Source organism: Parambassis ranga, chromosome 18 (assembly GCF_900634625.1).
Source record: "Parambassis ranga chromosome 18, fParRan2.1, whole genome shotgun sequence".
Taxonomy (NCBI): Eukaryota; Metazoa; Chordata; class Actinopteri; family Ambassidae; genus Parambassis; species Parambassis ranga.
In genome coordinates, this window is record NC_041038.1 from 2,060,489 (window position 1) to 2,081,682 (window position 21,194).

The 21,194-nt window shown below is 43.2% G+C and overlaps 1 protein-coding gene and 9 non-coding genes across 10 annotated transcripts in view; 9 read left to right on the forward strand and 1 right to left on the reverse strand.

Moving 5' to 3' along the window:
- The window catches only part of dnah2 (dynein, axonemal, heavy chain 2), a 117,423-nt gene that overhangs the window by 91,642 nt on the left and 4,587 nt on the right, over nucleotides 1-21,194 (reverse strand). Inside the window, exons 15-21 of the mRNA XM_028429741.1 lie at nucleotides 20,972-21,164; nucleotides 20,610-20,810; nucleotides 19,983-20,139; nucleotides 19,670-19,844; nucleotides 18,721-18,884; nucleotides 18,388-18,549; nucleotides 18,110-18,213 (exon numbers count right to left, since the gene is read on the reverse strand). Of these exons, the coding sequence (XP_028285542.1) occupies nucleotides 18,110-18,213; nucleotides 18,388-18,549; nucleotides 18,721-18,884; nucleotides 19,670-19,844; nucleotides 19,983-20,139; nucleotides 20,610-20,810; nucleotides 20,972-21,164 (1,156 nt within the window). The remainder of the gene's footprint in view (nucleotides 1-18,109; nucleotides 18,214-18,387; nucleotides 18,550-18,720; nucleotides 18,885-19,669; nucleotides 19,845-19,982; nucleotides 20,140-20,609; nucleotides 20,811-20,971; nucleotides 21,165-21,194) is intronic.
- trnam-cau (transfer RNA methionine (anticodon CAU)) lies at nucleotides 109-181 on the forward strand. Its single transcript has one exon. It is a non-coding gene; the product is annotated as a tRNA-Met (tRNA).
- On the forward strand, nucleotides 1,701-1,773 carry trnam-cau (transfer RNA methionine (anticodon CAU)). The gene has a single exon. It is a non-coding gene; the product is annotated as a tRNA-Met (tRNA).
- Nucleotides 4,567-4,639, forward strand: trnam-cau (transfer RNA methionine (anticodon CAU)). Its single transcript has one exon. It is a non-coding gene; the product is annotated as a tRNA-Met (tRNA).
- trnam-cau (transfer RNA methionine (anticodon CAU)) lies at nucleotides 6,161-6,233 on the forward strand. The gene has a single exon. It is a non-coding gene; the product is annotated as a tRNA-Met (tRNA).
- On the forward strand, nucleotides 7,753-7,825 carry trnam-cau (transfer RNA methionine (anticodon CAU)). The gene has a single exon. It is a non-coding gene; the product is annotated as a tRNA-Met (tRNA).
- Nucleotides 9,345-9,417, forward strand: trnam-cau (transfer RNA methionine (anticodon CAU)). The gene has a single exon. It is a non-coding gene; the product is annotated as a tRNA-Met (tRNA).
- trnam-cau (transfer RNA methionine (anticodon CAU)) lies at nucleotides 10,935-11,007 on the forward strand. The gene has a single exon. It is a non-coding gene; the product is annotated as a tRNA-Met (tRNA).
- On the forward strand, nucleotides 14,493-14,565 carry trnam-cau (transfer RNA methionine (anticodon CAU)). Its single transcript has one exon. It is a non-coding gene; the product is annotated as a tRNA-Met (tRNA).
- Nucleotides 16,086-16,158, forward strand: trnam-cau (transfer RNA methionine (anticodon CAU)). The gene has a single exon. It is a non-coding gene; the product is annotated as a tRNA-Met (tRNA).

Consider the following 21,194-nt stretch of genomic DNA (forward strand, 5'->3'; position numbering starts at 1 on the left):
ATGACATTTAAAAGTAGTTGTGGGCATGAACACAAAAATTTTTCTTTTTCTTGGTAGTAGAAGCAGATGTTGAGAAAAAAAAAAGTGCCAAAATACAGCACGTTTCAAGCCTCGTTGGCGCAGTAGGCAGCGCGTCAGTCTCATAATCTGAAGGTCGTGAGTTCAACCCTCACACGGGGCAAATGTTTTAGAGCCATGATGATAACACACAACAAAGGTAAAATGTGCTACAAACGTGGAACATTTATGTGTACAAATAACAATGTGATGACCAAAGCACAAAGCCTATCTGCAGGATCTTCCCAAGGAACCCATACCTTGTTGGCATGTGTTAATACATATTAGTGACCGCACAGCCCACATTGAAGAGGCCAGAAGCCTCAATGTGGAGGTGTGCAGGAAACCCACACACACAGACCAGTACTCGCTGTTTGATTCCCGCCACCCACTGGAACATAAGCTGGGAGACATCAGGACTCTGCAGCACAGAACACAAACTGTACCCACCAGCTCAGTGGGGAGGAAGAAGGAGCAACAACACATCAGGAAGGCCCTGCAAACCTGTGGCTATCCCAACTGGGCACTCATCAAAGCCACAAAAACAAGACCCACCAAGAACAGAAAAAAGAACAACAGCCGGCTAAGAAAGTATATAGTCATCCCATACGTGTCAGAAGTAATGTCATGGATGCAGACCAGTGCAGTGAGGAATGCTCTGATCTGTACATTGGAGAAGCTAAACAACCATTCCACAGAAGAAGGCCACCTCCACAGGACAAGACTCAGCTGTTCACCTTCACACCAAAGAAAAGGGAGACTCTTCTGAAGACAATAAAGTCCACATCTTAGACAGAGAGGACAGTAAGGGCTTGACAGAACAGTCAAGAAAGCCATACATGTTAAGTTAGAAAAACCTTCCCCAAACAGAGGTGGTGGATTCAGATATCATCTTTCTACCACATACAATGCAGCTTCCATCCATTCCCAGGAAGTTTCACTCCCAAGTCACATGTACCCAGCAAGAACACTGGGCTGTCGACCTGTCCCACCTCCTGTAGTCTCATAGTCGTTAGCCAGTCGTTAGACACACCAGGCACAGTCAGTTAGACCAACACAGGTAAGTACGGAGACGTTTGGAGCTATTGTTTGTGAGTTTCACACAGACCCACCCACTGAGGTCCTCCACTACATACAAACCATGTTTTCCCACCAAACACTTAGAACGGATAAAGCTGCTTGGATGAGCAACAAAACGTCTTCAAGAAAACTCTACAAGTCCAGATGCCTTGCTTCAACCTTCTGAATGAAAATGACCTGGATGACTGAGAATCTTCATCAACACATATCACTAATATAGTCCAAAATAGGGTATTATATATTGGATATACTTTATATATATCATTCTTGAAAAAAGAACAAGATTTTTTATTTTTTTTTTCCTCACGAAAGAACATTTTTCAGATAGGTTTTGAACTTTGGCCATAGGACGTCCAACAAACTCAACATGTTATCATGCATAAAGAATATATTTTGCTATTGTTCCAAACAGGTCCTGCCTGATGAAAATGAATTACACCAACCATTCTGTGTCGATGACATTTAAAAGTAGTTGTGGGCATGAACACAAAAATGTTTCTTCTTCTTGGTAGTAGAAGCAGATGTTGAGAAAAAAAAAAGTGCCAAAATACAGCACGTTTCAAGCCTCGTTGGCGCAGTAGGCAGCGCGTCAGTCTCATAATCTGAAGGTCGTGAGTTCAACCCTCACACGGGGCAAATGTTTTAGAGCCATGATGATAACACACAACAAAGGTAAAATGTGCTACAAACGTGGAACATTTATGTGTACAAATAACAATGTGATGACCAAAGCACAAAGCCTATCTGCAGGATCTTCCCAAGGAACCCATACCTTTTTGGCATGTGTTAATACATATTAGTGACCGCACAGCCCACATTGAGGAGGCCAGAAGCCTCAATGTGGAGGTGTGCAGGAAACCCACACACACAGACCAGTACTCGCTGTTTGATTCCCGCCACCCACTGGAACATAAGCTGGGAGACATCAGGACTCTGCAGCACAGAGCACAAACTGTACCCACCAGCTCAGTGGGGAGGAAGAAGGAGCAACAACACATCAGGAAGGCCCTGCAAACCTGTGGCTATCCCAACTGGGCACTCATCAAAGCCACAAAAACAAGACCCACCAAGAACAGAAAAAAGAACAACAGCCGGCTAAGAAAGTATATAGTCATCCCATACGTGTCAGAAGTAATGTCATGCATGCAGACCAGTGCAGTGGGGAATGCTCTGATCTGTACATTGGAGAAGCTAAACAACCATTCCACAGAAGAAGGCCACCTCCACAGGACAAGACTCAGCTGTTCACCTTCACACCAAAGAAAAGGGAGACTCTTCTGAAGACAATAAAGTCCACATCTTAGACAGAGAGGACAGTAAGGGCTTGACAGAACAGTCAAGAAAGCCATACATGTTAAGTTAGAAAAACCTTCCCCAAACAGAGGTGGTGGATTCAGATATCATCTTTCTACCACATACAATGCAGCTTCCATCCATTCCCAGGAAGTTTCACTCCCAAGTCACATGTACCCAGCAAGAACACTGGGCTGTCGACCTGTCCCACCTCCTGTAGTCTCATAGTCATTAGCCATAGTGTTGGGAGGTTCGACTCTTCTTACTGACTCAAATCAGTTACTCTCGAACCCTCACGTGAACGAATCTTATTGTGAGTCATTTCGTTCATTTCGTTCATTTTTACAGCCGGTGGCGCCGTGTCCCTCTGTAGTATAGTGCCGCGCATTGATATGGGACAAAGTATAATAAGTATAACTACCACAAGCAATTCAAAGCATGTGAAAACATAAGAGGGCAAATACACACCACGGTACAGTGACTTCTGTCCTGCATCCTCCCTGCCAGTGTTGTTTAACAGTGCCACAGTGACTAGGTAGCTGTCACGTGACAAATGAACGAGAGTGTACTGCTTCACACACACATGAGCTGTGAACGAGAACGAATCTGTGCAGCCTGTGGAGCTTGTCACGTGACAAATGAACGATGAACGAGAACGAGGAGGAGAACGAATCTACAGCTCTGATCCGTGCAACCTGAGCAGCCTATCATGTGACAAATGAACGATGAACGAGAACGAGGAGGAGAACGAATCTACAGCTCTGATCCGTGCAGCCTGAGCAGCCTATCACGTGACAAATGAACGATGAGCGAGAACGAGGAGGAGAACGAATCTACAGCTCTGATCCGTGCAGCCTGAGCAGCCTTGGTTACATATGATTTCATGACTGGATAATGTACTATTATATTTATTATTTAATGGCAGAGTATAACACAAAACATGATGTCATTTTAGAAAGCATTTATTTACAAACACACTTTACATTATATACACAATAACACTACACATCAACAACAAGCAAAGACCATTAATTATAATTTCATGAATACATAGCGTTTGCCTGGTGTCACGTGACAAATTGAGGAGCGTCAGATATCAGACATTCATTTCCTTGTTTGTTTCTGAGTCCACAGCCCCGCAGCTGAGCTTCAGCTCTCGCGTGACAAATGAGCAATCCGGAACGATTCGTATGAACGATTCGTATGAACGATTCGTATGAACGATCTGTGAACGAGTCGCAAGTTCCTTTGCTGATCATTTGCTGCTGGCCAATTGGCACACAGCCTGAGTGGCTTGGCCGTCATGTGACAACAGAACGAAGATCCGGGGGCTACCGCGACTCAGGAACGAATCATATCTGTTTCCTGTCCTGCCAACTGAGCTTTATGCGGCTGCCTGCCATGTAGCGAAAGAACGAATCACTCACTGAGGGGACTCGTTACCCCGATTCATATAAAAGATTCGTTCATATCGAACGAATCGTTCACGAGCAACACATCACTAATTAGCCAGTCGTTAGACACACCAGGCACAGTCAGTTAGACCAACACAGGTAAGTACGGAGACGTTTGGAGCTATTGTTTGTGAGTTTCACACAGACCCACCCACTGAGGTCCTCCACTACATACAAACCATGTTTTCCCACCAAACACTTAGAACGGATAAAGCTGCTTGGATGAGCAACAAAACGTCTTCAAGAAAACTCTACAAGTCCAGATGCCTTGCTTCAACCTTCTGAATGAAAATGACCTGGATGACTGAGAATCTTCATCAACACATATCACTAATATAGTCCAAAATAGGGTATTATATATTGGATATACTTTATATATATCATTCTTGAAAAAAGAACAAGATTTTTTTTTTTTTTTTTCCTCACGAAAGAACATTTTTCAGATAGGTTTTGAACTTTGGCCATAGGACGTCCAACAAACTCAACATGTTATCATGCATAAAGAATATATTTTGCTATTGTTCCAAACAGGTCCTGCCTGATGAAAATGAATTACACCAACCATTCTGTTTCGATGACATTTAAAAGTAGTTGTGGGCATGAACACAAAAATTTTTCTTCTTCTTGGTAGTAGAAGCAGATGTTGAGAAAAAAAAAAGTGCCAAAATACAGCACATTTCAAGCCTCGTTGGCGCAGTAGGCAGCGCGTCAGTCTCATAATCTGAAGGTCGTGAGTTCAACCCTCACACGGGGCAAATGTTTTAGAGCCATGATGATAACACACAACAAAGGTAAAATGTGCTACAAACGTGGAACATTTATGTGTACAAATAACAATGTGATGACCAAAGCACAAAGCCTATCTGCAGGATCTTCCCAAGGAACCCATACCTTTTTGGCATGTGTTAATACATATTAGTGACCGCACAGCCCACATTGAGGAGGCCAGAAGCCTCAATGTGGAGGTGTGCAGGAAACCCACACACACAGACCAGTACTCGCTGTTTGATTCCCGCCACCCACTGGAACATAAGCTGGGAGACATCAGGACTCTGCAGCACAGAGCACAAACTGTACCCACCAGCTCAGTGGGGAGGAAGAAGGAGCAACAACACATCAGGAAGGCCCTGCAAACCTGTGGCTATCCCAACTGGGCACTCATCAAAGCCACAAAAACAAGACCCACCAAGAACAGAAAAAAGAACAACAGCCGGCTAAGAAAGTATATAGTCATCCCATACGTGTCAGAAGTAATGTCATGCATGCAGACCAGTGCAGTGGGGAATGCTCTGATCTGTACATTGGAGAAGCTAAACAACCATTCCACAGAAGAAGGCCACCTCCACAGGACAAGACTCAGCTGTTCACCTTCACACCAAAGAAAAGACAGACTCTTCTGAAGACAATAAAGTCCACATCTTAGACAGAGAGGACAGTAAGGGCTTGACAGAACAGTCAAGAAAGCCATACATGTTATGTTAGAAAAACCTTCCCCAAACAGAGGTGGTGGATTCAGATATCATCTTTCTACCACATACAATGCAGCTTCCATCCATTCCCAGGAAGTTTCACTCCCAAGTCACATGTACCCAGCAAGAACACTGGGCTGTCGACCTGTCCCACCTCCTGTAGTCTCATAGTCGTTAGCCAGTCGTTAGACACACCAGGCACAGTCAGTTAGACCAACACAGGTAAGTACGGAGACGTTTGGAGCTATTGTTTGTGAGTTTCACACAGACCCACCCACTGAGGTCCTCCACTACATACAAACCATGTTTTCCCACCAAACACTTAGAACGGATAAAGCTGCTTGGATGAGCAACAAAACGTCTTCAAGAAAACTCTACAAGTCCAGATGCCTTGCTTCAACCTTCTGAATGAAAATGACCTGGATGACTGAGAATCTTCATCAACACATATCACTAATATAGTCCAAAATAGGGTATTATATATTGGATATACTTTATATATATCATTCTTGAAAAAAGAACAAGATTTTTTATTTTTTTTTTTTCCTCACGAAAGAACATTTTTCAGATAGGTTTTGAACTTTGGCCATAGGACGTCCAACAAACTCAACATGTTATCATGCATAAAGAATATATTTTGCTATTGTTCCAAACAGGTCCTGCCTGATGAAAATGAATTACACCAACCATTCTGTGTCGATGACATTTAAAAGTAGTTGTGGGCATGAACACAAAAATTTTTCTTTTTCTTGGTAGTAGAAGCAGATGTTGAGAAAAAAAAAAGTGCCAAAATACAGCACGTTTCAAGCCTCGTTGGCGCAGTAGGCAGCGCGTCAGTCTCATAATCTGAAGGTCGTGAGTTCAACCCTCACACGGGGCAAATGTTTTAGAGCCATGATGATAACACACAACAAAGGTAAAATGTGCTACAAACGTGGAACATTTATGTGTACAAATAACAATGTGATGACCAAAGCACAAAGCCTATCTGCAGGATCTTCCCAAGGAACCCATACCTTGTTGGCATGTGTTAATACATATTAGTGACCGCACAGCCCACATTGAAGAGGCCAGAAGCCTCAATGTGGAGGTGTGCAGGAAACCCACACACACAGACCAGTACTCGCTGTTTGATTCCCGCCACCCACTGGAACATAAGCTGGGAGACATCAGGACTCTGCAGCACAGAACACAAACTGTACCCACCAGCTCAGTGGGGAGGAAGAAGGAGCAACAACACATCAGGAAGGCCCTGCAAACCTGTGGCTATCCCAACTGGGCACTCATCAAAGCCACAAAAACAAGACCCACCAAGAACAGAAAAAAGAACAACAGCCGGCTAAGAAAGTATATAGTCATCCCATACGTGTCAGAAGTAATGTCATGGATGCAGACCAGTGCAGTGAGGAATGCTCTGATCTGTACATTGGAGAAGCTAAACAACCATTCCACAGAAGAAGGCCACCTCCACAGGACAAGACTCAGCTGTTCACCTTCACACCAAAGAAAAGGGAGACTCTTCTGAAGACAATAAAGTCCACGTCTTAGACAGAGAGGACAGTAAGGGCTTGACAGAACAGTCAAGAAAGCCATACATGTTAAGTTAGAAAAACCTTCCCCAAACAGAGGTGGTGGATTCAGATATCATCTTTCTACCACATACAATGCAGCTTCCATCCATTCCCAGGAAGTTTCACTCCCAAGTCACATGTACCCAGCAAGAACACTGGGCTGTCGACCTGTCCCACCTCCTGTAGTCTCATAGTCATTAGCCAGTCGTTAGACACACCAGGCACAGTCAGTTAGACCAACACAGGTAAGTACGGAGACGTTTGGAGCTATTGTTTGTGAGTTTCACACAGACCCACCCACTGAGGTCCTCCACTACATACAAACCATGTTTTCCCACCAAACACTTAGAACGGATAAAGCTGCTTGGATGAGCAACAAAACGTCTTCAAGAAAACTCTACAAGTCCAGATGCCTTGCTTCAACCTTCTGAATGAATATGACCTGGATGACTGAGAATCTTCATCAACACATATCACTAATATAGTCCAAAATAGGGTATTATATATTGGATATACTTTATATATATCATTCTTGAAAAAAGAACAAGATTTTTTATTTTTTTTTTCCTCACGAAAGAACATTTTTCAGATAGGTTTTGAACTTTGGCCATAGGACGTCCAACAAACTCAACATGTTATCATGCATAAAGAATATATTTTGCTATTGTTCCAAACAGGTCCTGCCTGATGAAAATGAATTACACCAACCATTCTGTGTCGATGACATTTAAAAGTAGTTGTGGGCATGAACACAAAAATGTTTCTTCTTCTTGGTAGTAGAAGCAGATGTTGAGAAAAAAAAAAGTGCCAAAATACAGCACGTTTCAAGCCTCGTTGGCGCAGTAGGCAGCGCGTCAGTCTCATAATCTGAAGGTCGTGAGTTCAACCCTCACACGGGGCAAATGTTTTAGAGCCATGATGATAACACACAACAAAGGTAAAATGTGCTACAAACGTGGAACATTTATGTGTACAAATAACAATGTGATGACCAAAGCACAAAGCCTATCTGCAGGATCTTCCCAAGGAACCCATACCTTGTTGGCATGTGTTAATACATATTAGTGACCGCACAGCCCACATTGAAGAGGCCAGAAGCCTCAATGTGGAGGTGTGCAGGAAACCCACACACACAGACCAGTACTCGCTGTTTGATTCCCGCCACCCACTGGAACATAAGCTGGGAGACATCAGGACTCTGCAGCACAGAACACAAAGTGTACCCACCAGCTCAGTGGGGAGGAAGAAGGAGCAACAACACATCAGGAAGGCCCTGCAAACCTGTGGCTATCCCAACTGGGCACTCATCAAAGCCACAAAAACAAGACCCACCAAGAACAGAAAAAAGAACAACAGCCGGCTAAGAAAGTATATAGTCATCCCATACGTGTCAGAAGTAATGTCATGCATGCAGACCAGTGCAGTGGGGAATGCTCTGATCTGTACATTGGAGAAGCTAAACAACCATTCCACAGAAGAAGGCCACCTCCACAGGACAAGACTCAGCTGTTCACCTTCACACCAAAGAAAAGGGAGACTCTTCTGAAGACAATAAAGTCCACATCTTAGACAGAGAGGACAGTAAGGGCTTGACAGAACAGTCAAGAAAGCCATACATGTTATGTTAGAAAAACCTTCCCCAAACAGAGGTGGTGGATTCAGATATCATCTTTCTACCACATACAATGCAGCTTCCATCCATTCCCAGGAAGTTTCACTCCCAAGTCACATGTACCCAGCAAGAACACTGGGCTGTCGACCTGTCCCACCTCCTGTAGTCTCATAGTCGTTAGCCAGTCGTTAGACACACCAGGCACAGTCAGTTAGACCAACACAGGTAAGTACGGAGACGTTTGGAGCTATTGTTTGTGAGTTTCACACAGACCCACCCACTGAGGTCCTCCACTACATACAAACCATGTTTTCCCACCAAACACTTAGAACGGATAAAGCTGCTTGGATGAGCAACAAAACGTCTTCAAGAAAACTCTACAAGTCCAGATGCCTTGCTTCAACCTTCTGAATGAAAATGACCTGGATGACTGAGAATCTTCATCAACACATATCACTAATATAGTCCAAAATAGGGTATTATATATTGGATATACTTTATATATATCATTCTTGAAAAAAGAACAAGATTTTTTATTTTTTTTTTCCTCACGAAAGAACATTTTTCAGATAGGTTTTGAACTTTGGCCATAGGACGTCCAACAAACTCAACATGTATCATGCATAAAGAATATATTTTGCTATTGTTCCAAACAGGTCCTGCCTGATGAAAATGAATTACACCAACCATTCTGTGTCGATGACATTTAAAAGTAGTTGTGGGCATGAACACAAAAATTTTTCTTCTTCTTGGTAGTAGAAGCAGATGTTGAGAAAAAAAAAAAGTGCCAAAATACAGCACGTTTCAAGCCTCGTTGGCGCAGTAGGCAGCGCGTCAGTCTCATAATCTGAAGGTCGTGAGTTCAACCCTCACACGGGGCAAATGTTTTAGAGCCATGATGATAACACACAACAAAGGTAAAATGTGCTACAAACGTGGAACATTTATGTGTACAAATAACAATGTGATGACCAAAGCACAAAGCCTATCTGCAGGATCTTCCCAAGGAACCCATACCTTGTTGGCATGTGTTAATACATATTAGTGACCGCACAGCCCACATTGAGGAGGCCAGAAGCCTCAATGTGGAGGTGTGCAGGAAACCCACACACACAGACCAGTACTCGCTGTTTGATTCCCGCCACCCACTGGAACATAAGCTGGGAGACATCAGGACTCTGCAGCACAGAACACAAACTGTACCCACCAGCTCAGTGGGGAGGAAGAAGGAGCAACAACACATCAGGAAGGCCCTGCAAACCTGTGGCTATCCCAACTGGGCACTCATCAAAGCCACAAAAACAAGACCCACCAAGAACAGAAAAAAGAACAACAGCCGGCTAAGAAAGTATATAGTCATCCCATACGTGTCAGAAGTAATGTCATGCATGCAGACCAGTGCAGTGAGGAATGCTCTGATCTGTACATTGGAGAAGCTAAACAACCATTCCACAGAAGAAGGCCACCTCCACAGGACAAGACTCAGCTGTTCACCTTCACACCAAAGAAAAGGGAGACTCTTCTGAAGACAATAAAGTCCACATCTTAGACAGAGAGGACAGTAAGGGCTTGACAGAACAGTCAAGAAAGCCATACATGTTATGTTAGAAAAACCTTCCCCAAACAGAGGTGGTGGATTCAGATATCATCTTTCTACCACATACAATGCAGCTTCCATCCACTCCCAGGAAGTTTCACTCCCAAGTCACATGTACCCAGCAAGAACACTGGGCTGTCGACCTGTCCCACCTCTTGTAGTCTCATAGTCGTTAGCCAGTCGTTAGACACGCCAGGCACAGTCAGTTAGACCAACACAGGTAAGTACGGAGACGTTTGGAGCTATTGTTTGTGAGTTTCACACAGACCCACCCACTGAGGTCCTCCACTACATACAAACCATGTTTTCCCACCAAACACTTAGAACGGATAAAGCTGCTTGGATGAGCAACAAAACGTCTTCAAGAAAACTCTACAAGTCCAGATGCCTTGCTTCAACCTTCTGAATGAAAATGACCTGGATGACTGAGAATCTTCATCAACACATATCACTAATATAGTCCAAAATAGGGTATTATATATTGGATATACTTTATATATATCATTCTTGAAAAAAGAACAAGATTTTTTTTTTTTTTTTCCTCACGAAAGAACATTTTTCAGATAGGTTTTGAACTTTGGCCATAGGACGTCCAACAAACTCAACATGTTATCATGCATAAAGAATATATTTTGCTATTGTTCCAAACAGGTCCTGCCTGATGAAAATGAATTACACCAACCATTCTGTGTCGATGACATTTAAAAGTAGTTGTGGGCATGAACACAAAAATTTTTCTTCTTCTTGGTAGTAGAAGCAGATGTTGAGAAAAAAAAAGTGCCAAAATACAGCACGTTTCAAGCCTCGTTGGCGCAGTAGGCAGCGCGTCAGTCTCATAATCTGAAGGTCGTGAGTTCAACCCTCACACGGGGCAAATGTTTTAGAGCCATGATGATAACATACAACAAAGGTAAAATGTGCTACAAACGTGGAACATTTATGTGTACAAATAACAATGTGATGACCAAAGCACAAAGCCTATCTGCAGGATCTTCCCAAGGAACCCATAGGACCGGGACATCACCATCTTATCAGCAGACAAAGGAAGATGCACAGTGGTGCTCAACACACAGGACTACCACGCCAAAGTGACAGAACTCCTCAGTGACACAGCCACATATGAGACACTGAAGAGGGACCCCACCGGAAACTACAAGAAGAAACTAGTCAGCTACCTACAAAAACTGGAGAAGGACCAAATCATCAACCGCAAGCTCTATTTTCGACTGTATCCGGGGGAAGCCACTCCACGCCTGTATGGACTCCCCAAGATACACAAGGAAGGAGTCCCCCTCAGACCCATCGTCAGCAGCACAAACTCAGTCACATACAACGTGGCTAAGCACTTGGCTGAACTCCTGACACCACTGGTAGGTGACACACCACATCACATTCACAACTCGCAGGACTTTGTGAACAAGGTGGAGAAGATCCAAATGGACCCAGATGACACCATGGTCTCATTTGATGTCACCTCCTTGTTCACCTGCATCCCTACATCAGAAGCCACAGAGATGGTAAGGACTTGCCTCACACAAGACAGCACACTCAAGGAGAGAACCAACCTAACGCCAGACCACATCTGTGACCTGCTGGACCTCTGCCTGACCACCACTTATTTCCAGTACAATGGGAACTTTTACAGACAGAAGCACGGCTGTGCGATGGGATCACCTGTGTCTCCTATTGTGGCCAACCTCTACATGGAAGAAGTGGAGAGAAGAGCCCTGAGTTCCTATCCTGGAACCACCCCCACCCACTGGTTTAGATATGTGGATGACACCTGGGTCAAAATCAAGACTAACGAAGTGGAACGGTTCACAGAACACATCAACGCAGTGGATAATAACATCAAGTTCACTCGCGAGGACACCAAGGACAACAATCTGGCCTTCTTGGACTGCACAGTACATATTGAGGAAGACAGGAGCCTCAATGTGGAAGTGTACAGGAAACCCACACACACGGACCAGTACCTGTTGTTTGATTCACACCACCCACTGGAACACAAACTTGGAGTCATCAGGACCCTGCAGCACAGAGCACAAACTGTACCCACCAGCTCAGAGGGGAAGAAGAAGGAGCAACACCACATCAGGAAGGCCCTGCAAACATGTGGCTACCCGAAGTGGGCACTCATCAAAGCCACAAAAACAAGACCCCCCAACAACAAGAAGAAGGACAACACCAGGCGGAGAAAGAACATCTCCATTCCATATGTGTCAGGAGTATCAGAGAAACTCCGCAGGATCTTCAACAACCATGACATCCCGGTCCATTTCAAACCTATGACAACACTGAGACAGAGACTGGTTCACCCGAAGGATAAGATTCCCAGGGAGAAACACAGCAATGTGATATATGCAGTCCAGTGCAGTGAGGAATGCTCTGATCTGTACATTGGAGAAACCAAACAACCACTCCACAGAAGAATGGCTCAGCACAGGAGAGCCACCTCTTCAGGACAAGACTCAGCTGTTCACCTCCACCTCAAAGACAAAGGACACTCCTTTGAGGACAACAATGTTCACATTTTAGACAGGGAGGAAAGGTGGTATGAAAGAGGAGTTAAGGAAGCCATCTATGTTAAGCTGGAAAAACCTTCCCTTAACAGAGGTGGTGGCCTCAGACATCATCTTTCTACCACATACAATGCAGTGATTCCATCCATTCCCAGGAAGTTTGCACATACTCACAGTAAGAACAAAGGGCTGTCAACCAGTCCCCCTCCGGCAGTTTCATAGTCGTTAGCCAGTCGTTAGACACACCTGGCCCAGTCAGCCAGAACATCACAGGTAAGTATGGAAACATTTAGTGCTATTGTTTGTAAGTTTTACCCAGACCCACCCACTTAGGTCTGTAACCACATATAAACCATGTTTCCCCACCAAACAGTTAGAACTGATGAAGCTGCTTGGATGAGCAGCGAAACGTCTTCTAGAAAACTCTACAAGTCCAGACGCCTTGCTTGAATCTTCTCTACCCATGTGTTAATACATATTAGTGACCGCACAGCCCACATTGAGGAGGCCAGAAGCCTCAATGTGGAGGTGTGCAGGAAACCCACACACACAGACCAGTACTCGCTGTTTGATTCCCGCCACCCACTGGAACATAAGCTGGGAGACATCAGGACTCTGCAGCACAGAGCACAAACTGTACCCACCAGCTCAGTGGGGAGGAAGAAGGAGCAACAACACATCAGGAAGGCCCTGCAAACCTGTGGCTATCCCAACTGGGCACTCATCAAAGCCACAAAAACAAGACCCACCAAGAACAGAAAAAAGAACAACAGCCGGCTAAGAAAGTATATAGTCATCCCATACGTGTCAGAAGTAATGTCATGCATGCAGACCAGTGCAGTGGGGAATGCTCTGATCTGTACATTGGAGAAGCTAAACAACCATTCCACAGAAGAAGGCCACCTCCACAGGACAAGACTCAGCTGTTCACCTTCACACCAAAGAAAAGGGAGACTCTTCTGAAGACAATAAAGTCCACATCTTAGACAGAGAGGACAGTAAGGGCTTGACAGAACAGTCAAGAAAGCCATACATGTTATGTTAGAAAAACCTTCCCCAAACAGAGGTGGTGGATTCAGATATCATCTTTCTACCACATACAATGCAGCTTCCATCCATTCCCAGGAAGTTTCACTCCCAAGTCACATGTACCCAGCAAGAACACTGGGCTGTCGACCTGTCCCACCTCCTGTAGTCTCATAGTCGTTAGCCAGTCGTTAGACACACCAGGCACAGTCAGTTAGACCAACACAGGTAAGTACGGAGACGTTTGGAGCTATTGTTTGTGAGTTTCACACAGACCCACCCACTGAGGTCCTCCACTACATACAAACCATGTTTTCCCACCAAACACTTAGAACGGATAAAGCTGCTTGGATGAGCAACAAAACGTCTTCAAGAAAACTCTACAAGTCCAGATGCCTTGCTTCAACCTTCTGAATGAAAATGACCTGGATGACTGAGAATCTTCATCAACACATATCACTAATATAGTCCAAAATAGGGTATTATATATTGGATATACTTTATATATATCATTCTTGAAAAAAGAACAAGATTTTTTTTTTTTTTTTTTCCTCACGAAAGAACATTTTTCAGATAGGTTTTGAACTTTGGCCATAGGACGTCCAACAAACTCAACATGTTATCATGCATAAAGAATATATTTTGCTATTGTTCCAAACAGGTCCTGCCTGATGAAAATGAATTACACCAACCATTCTGTGTCGATGACATTTAAAAGTAGTTGTGGGCATGAACACAAAAATTTTTCTTCTTCTTGGTAGTAGAAGCAGATGTTGAGAAAAAAAAAGTGCCAAAATACAGCACGTTTCAAGCCTCGTTGGCGCAGTAGGCAGCGCGTCAGTCTCATAATCTGAAGGTCGTGAGTTCAACCCTCACACGGGGCAAATGTTTTAGAGCCATGATGATAACACACAACAAAGGTAAAATGTGCTACAAACGTGGAACATTTATGTGTACAAATAACAATGTGATGACCAAAGCACAAAGCCTATCTGCAGGATCTTCCCAAGGAACCCATACCTTGTTGGCATGTGTTAATACATATTAGTGACCGCACAGCCCACATTGAGGAGGCCAGAAGCCTCAATGTGGAGGTGTGCAGGAAACCCACACACACAGACCAGTACTCGCTGTTTGATTCCCGCCACCCACTGGAACATAAGCTGGGAGACATCAGGACTCTGCAGCACAGAACACAAACTGTACCCACCAGCTCAGTGGGGAGGAAGAAGGAGCAACAACACATCAGGAAGGCCCTGCAAACCTGTGGCTATCCCAACTGGGCACTCATCAAAGCCACAAAAACAAGACCCACCAAGAACAGAAAAAAGAACAACAGCCGGCTAAGAAAGTATATAGTCATCCCATACGTGTCAGAAGTAATGTCATGGATGCAGACCAGTGCAGTGAGGAATGCTCTGATCTGTACATTGGAGAAGCTAAACAACCATTCCACAGAAGAAGGCCACCTCCACAGGACAAGACTCAGCTGTTCACCTTCACACCAAAGAAAAGGGAGACTCTTCTGAAGACAATAAAGTCCACATCTTAGACAGAGAGGACAGTAAGGGCTTGACAGAACAGTCAAGAAAGCCATACATGTTAAGTTAGAAAAACCTTCCCCAAACAGAGGTGGTGGATTCAGATATCATCTTTCTACCACATACAATGCAGCTTCCATCCATTCCCAGGAAGTTTCACTCCCAAGTCACATGTACCCAGCAAGAACACTGGGCTGTCGACCTGTCCCACCTCCTGTAGTCTCATAGTCATTAGCCAGTCGTTAGACACACCAGGCACAGTCAGTTAGACCAACACAGGTAAGTACGGAGACGTTTGGAGCTATTGTTTGTGAGTTTCACACAGACCCACCCACTGAGGTCCTCCACTACATACAAACCATGTTTTCCCACCAAACACTTAGAACGGATAAAGCTGCTTGGATGAGCAACAAAACGTCTTCAAGAAAACTCTACAAGTCCAGATGCCTTGCTTCAACCTTCTGAATGAAAATGACCTGGATGACTGAGAATCTTCATCAACACATATCACTAATATAGTCCAAAATAGGGTATTATATATTGGATATACTTTATATATATCATTCTTGAAAAAAGAACAAGATTTTTTTTTTTTTTTTTCCTCACGAAAGAACATTTTTCAGATAGGTTTTGAACTTTGGCCATAGGACGTCCAACAAACTCAACATGTTATCATGCATAAAGAATATATTTTGCTATTGTTCCAAACAGGTCCTGCCTGATGAAAATGAATTACACCAACCATTCTGTGTCGATGACATTTAAAAGTAGTTGTGGGCATGAACACAAAAATTTTTCTTTTTCTTGGTAGTAGAAGCAGATGTTGAGAAAAAAAAAAAGTGCCAAAATACAGCACATTTCAAGCCTCGTTGGCGCAGTAGGCAGCGCGTCAGTCTCATAATCTGAAGGTCGTGAGTTCAACCCTCACACGGGGCACATGTTTTAGAGCCATGATGATAACACACAACAAAGGTAAAATGTGCTACAAACGTGGAACATTTATGTGTACAAATAACAATGTGATGACCAAAGCACAAAGCCTATCTGCAGGATCTTCCCAAGGAACCCATACCTTTTTGGCATGTGTTAATACATATTAGTGACCGCACAGCCCACATTGAGGAGGCCAGAAGCCTCAATGTGGAGGTGTGCAGGAAACCCACACACACAGACCAGTACTCGCTGTTTGATTCCCGCCACCCACTGGAACATAAGCTGGGAGACATCAGGACTCTGCAGCACAGAGCACAAACTGTACCCACCAGCTCAGTGGGGAGGAAGAAGGAGCAACAACACATCAGGAAGGCCCTGCAAACCTGTGGCTATCCCAACTGGGCACTCATCAAAGCCACAAAAACAAGACCCACCAAGAACAGAAAAAAGAACAACAGCCGGCTAAGAAAGTATATAGTCATCCCATACGTGTCAGATGTAATGTCATGCATGCAGACCAGTGCAGTGGGGAATGCTCTGATCTGTACATTGGAGAAGCTAAACAACCATTCCACAGAAGAAGGCCACCTCCACAGGACAAGACTCAGCTGTTCACCTTCACACCAAAGAAAAGACAGACTCTTCTGAAGACAATAAAGTCCACATCTTAGACAGAGAGGACAGTAAGGGCTTGACAGAACAGTCAAGAAAGCCATACATGTTATGTTAGAAAAACCTTCCCCAAACAGAGGTGGTGGATTCAGATATCATCTTTCTACCACATACAATGCAGCTTCCATCCATTCCCAGGAAGTTTCACTCCCAAGTCACATGTACCCAGCAAGAACACTGGGCTGTCGACCTGTCCCACCTCCTGTAGTCTCATAGTCGTTAGCCAGTCGTTAGACACACCAGGCACAGTCAGTTAGACCAACACAGGTAAGTACGGAGACGTTTGGAGCTATTGTTTGTGAGTTTCACACAGACCCACCCACTGAGGTCCTCCACTACATACAAACCATGTTTTCCCACCAAACACTTAGAACGGATAAAGCTGCTTGGATGAGCAACAAAACGTCTTCAAGAAAACTCTACAAGTCCAGATGCCTTGCTTCAACCTTCTGAATGAAAATGACCTGGATGACTGAGAATCTTCATCAACACATATCACTAATATAGTCCAAAATAGGGTATTATATATTGGATATACTTTATATATATCCTTCTTGAAAAAAGAACAAGATTTTTTTTTTTTTTTTCCTCACGAAAGAACATTTTTCAGATAGGTTTTGAACTTTGGCCATAGGACGTCCAACAAACTCAACATGTTATCATGCATAAAGAATATATTTTGCTATTGTTCCAAACAGGTCCTGCCTGATGAAAATGAATTACACCAACCATTCTGTGTCGATGACATTTAAAAGTAGTTGTGGGCATGAACACAAAAATTTTTCTTCTTCTTGGTAGTAGAAGCAGATGTTGAGAAAAAAAAATGTTTTAGAGCCATGATGATAACACACAACAAAGGTAAAATGTGCTACAAACGTGGAACATTTATGTGTACAAATAACAATAAATAAAATCCACATCTTAGACAGAGAGGACAGTAAAGGCTTGACAGAACAGTCATGAAAGCCATACATGTTAAGTTAGAAAAACCTTCTCCAAACAGAGGTGGTGGATTCAGATATCATCTTTCTTTACAAAGCACAAAGCCTATCTGCAGGATTTTCCTATTGAACCAATACCTTGCTGGCATGTGTTAATACATATTAGTGGAAGCATGCCAGTCTCAAAATCTAAAGGTTGTGAGTTCAACCCACACATGGGACAGATATTTTTTAGCCAATGATTTGAAACACAATGCAGGGCTGATATACTACACACTCACATTTAGTATATAAGCCGTTACCTTCTTGAACCTAGTGGCATACTAGTAACCAACACAAACCTGTCTCTCATGGCTGGGTTTCTTAGATCAGCAATGACAGCGATGATCTGCTTGAACTGCTCGATCGTCTTTTTGGAGAAATCCAGAATGTTCCACTCCCTATCCTGCAATTACACAAAGACCAGATCCTCACTTGGTTTTATTTTAAAAGAGCCATTTATGACAAACTTGTCTTACTACAACCAAACCTGTGACTATCACAATGGACCAGAAAGCTGTAGCTATTAATAATATTCCAATAGTAATAATAATAATGATTATAATGTGAGAGAACTGACCTTGAGATCTTGCTGGAGTTTGTGGAGTCTTTTGAACAGGTCATGTGCTTTTGTCTCCATGCTTTCCATCTGTAGACTAGCAAACTGACCAACCTTCCAGATGTTCCAGTGGACATTCCATTCCTCTGTGATATCCCAGACCTGCTGCAGTTGGTTTATGTCCTGCACAACAAAAACAAAGAAAAACATCAATGAGTCCAGTTGCCACAATTTAAACTCTTGGATATACAGTAACATGATCCGGATGAATGAGAGCATCCACAAAGACACAAACAAACATTAAATTCCTAATTAAGTTCTCTCTCTTGATCCAGTTTTCCAGTCTCTACAAACCTTTTCCAGTATCCGGATACTTTTGGAGGGGTGTTGTTCTATTTTGAAGAAGCCAAGCCCATCCAGGATGGTGATCTCTTCCTGCTTCAGGGACTCCAGGTGGCTTCGATGCTCTGCCATCTGCTTCAAAGCCATCTCAGTACTCAGCACACTGTCAAATGGACCTGTACATGCAAACAGAAACAAAGCGCATCCACAACATATATTTATAGTACCAGAAAGCTTTGAGAGCATTTTATGGCAAAAAAAGATGACATTTTTCTAATGTAAATGTCTTCAGTGTGTAGTATGTCTCCTGCTCATTGTATTTATATATAAGTATTGCCCCATGTGAGGGTTAGCTCACGACCTTCAGATTATGAGACTGCCCCGCTGCCTACTGCGCCAACGAAGCTCAAAAATGCATCCAATAAGGTAATTTTCATTACTTCCCCACTTTGCCAGTAATACTACAATCTTTTCTAAGAAATTTAAAGTTGAAATACACAGTGCATTCAGCAGAAAAATGCACATGTACTATAGATTTTTTGTTTTGTTTTTCTGCCATTGATTTTAAAACTATTGTCCCGTATTAGGGTTGAAGTCACAAACCTTCAAATTATGAGACTGAAGGGCACAAGGCGTGAAACTTTGCAAACCAACCCCGCCCCCACCCCCACCCCCAACCCACCCCACCCCTACCCTTTGTGACACAAAAACAGGGGAACTAGAGAAAAGAACATTGGTTATTCTATCTAATGAGGCAGAAAAAAAACAGACGTGCTAGAAAACGTTTGGGAAAGACAAATGACAGGAATAAATGGTATCTGATGAAGATGAGACAGGATTTTCTTTTTAAATAAGCTTCATATGTTGTATATCAGTACTGTCTCAGGGGTAGAAAAAGAAAAACAGAACTACAGTAACTTTGACAAACAATGGTGATGGATAGGAATTAAAAGTATGCAACCTTTGGTGTGGAAATCCTCCACAGCTGTCTCAATCTTCTTGTCCAACTCCTCAGAGGAGAGGATATAGCTGTTCTTAAACTTATCCTTGTGCTTCTGCAGCAAGGTGTCACTGTCAATCAGTACCTGCTGGAAACATACCCATTCCTCATTTAGCCCCTCACACATTTCCAAGACCTGCAAGTAAACAGGATTGGTAAGATTAGAATACTGATATAGAGTAATAAATTACAATGTTATTTGGTAAGCAACCAACAAGAAACAGGAGCAAATTCACACCAGTAAAGTCGCTATGAGCTGTAGAGAGGTACTTACAGACTCGTCGACTGAGACTTCATATTTGTCCAAGAGAGCAAACTGTTCATGGATGACAGGAATCTGAGCCTCTGTTTTGGCCAAACTGTCCTGAAGTGTCTCAAAGAGCTTTAGACTATCACTAAGCTCAACCAGTGTCTGAGGAGTTTGTCTCAACCTTAACATACATAACAACAAATGAACACAACAAAAAGTGAGACAAACGTCCAACAACCATATTTCTCTTCTTCTCCAAGTTTGACAGCCTGTCTACTCTATGTGTTAGTATTCTGTGTTTTAATGGGCAGTCTTGGCTAATCTGGATGACTGGTTACACCTGGGCCCAGTAACCACTATGTACCGGTACATTTGCATACAATCTCACTCGCTCATTGATTTCCTAACCTCATGTTGTCATTTGGTTAAATTTGTGGTAAGTTTAGTTATTAACCTTGATTTAAATAAAACAAGTCTGCAGCTATTGTAAAGCTACACAAATTGATCATTTCCATTGTGCATTTTTATCCAAGTATTAAACATGCTTTAAGACTGACTCAAATCCTTTAACCTATAAGGATTAGTAAAGTATGATCTTCCTGCTGCACATCTTTCAACAATAATAGTAAAGACAGTCAAAATAAAGCTCACCTGTTGGTGTTGTCTTGTAGGGAGGTATGTAGTGCTTTTAAGCGGGTGCTGGCCATCTGACTGAGAAGCTGGGTAAACTTAGTTTGCCACTCAGTGCAGTGCTGTACCAAGGGGGACTTGAGAGGTGAACAGTCCAGCATGATGAATCGGATGTTAAATACAGTCTCTTCCTGTTGAACAGTGTTGGCTTTCTCTGTGTACCTACAGAGCAGCAAATGAGGCAGACAAAGCTTAGGAAATCTTGGTATACACATCTGGGGCATGATTTTTGCAGTCATGCATTACAGGGTGATAACTACAGTACTGGGTGTAAAAAAATGACATTTTGCATTGTATTTACTTTAGATCATGTTCCTTTTTACCTGCATATATCTGCATCAAAAGAAGATACTGGCGGGTTCAGTCTCTGGTAGCGCTGTATAAAGGAGTCCTTGTTGATCTCCCAGATGTCCCTGTATTTGTCCCATGTCTTTACATAGGCCTGCAAGAGGCTGGCATTGGCAGCCATCCCTGCAGAAACTGCTGCCTGAATCTTTTTTATCTCTTCATCTTGCTCTAAGGGGTAAAGGAAGACCAGGGTGACAC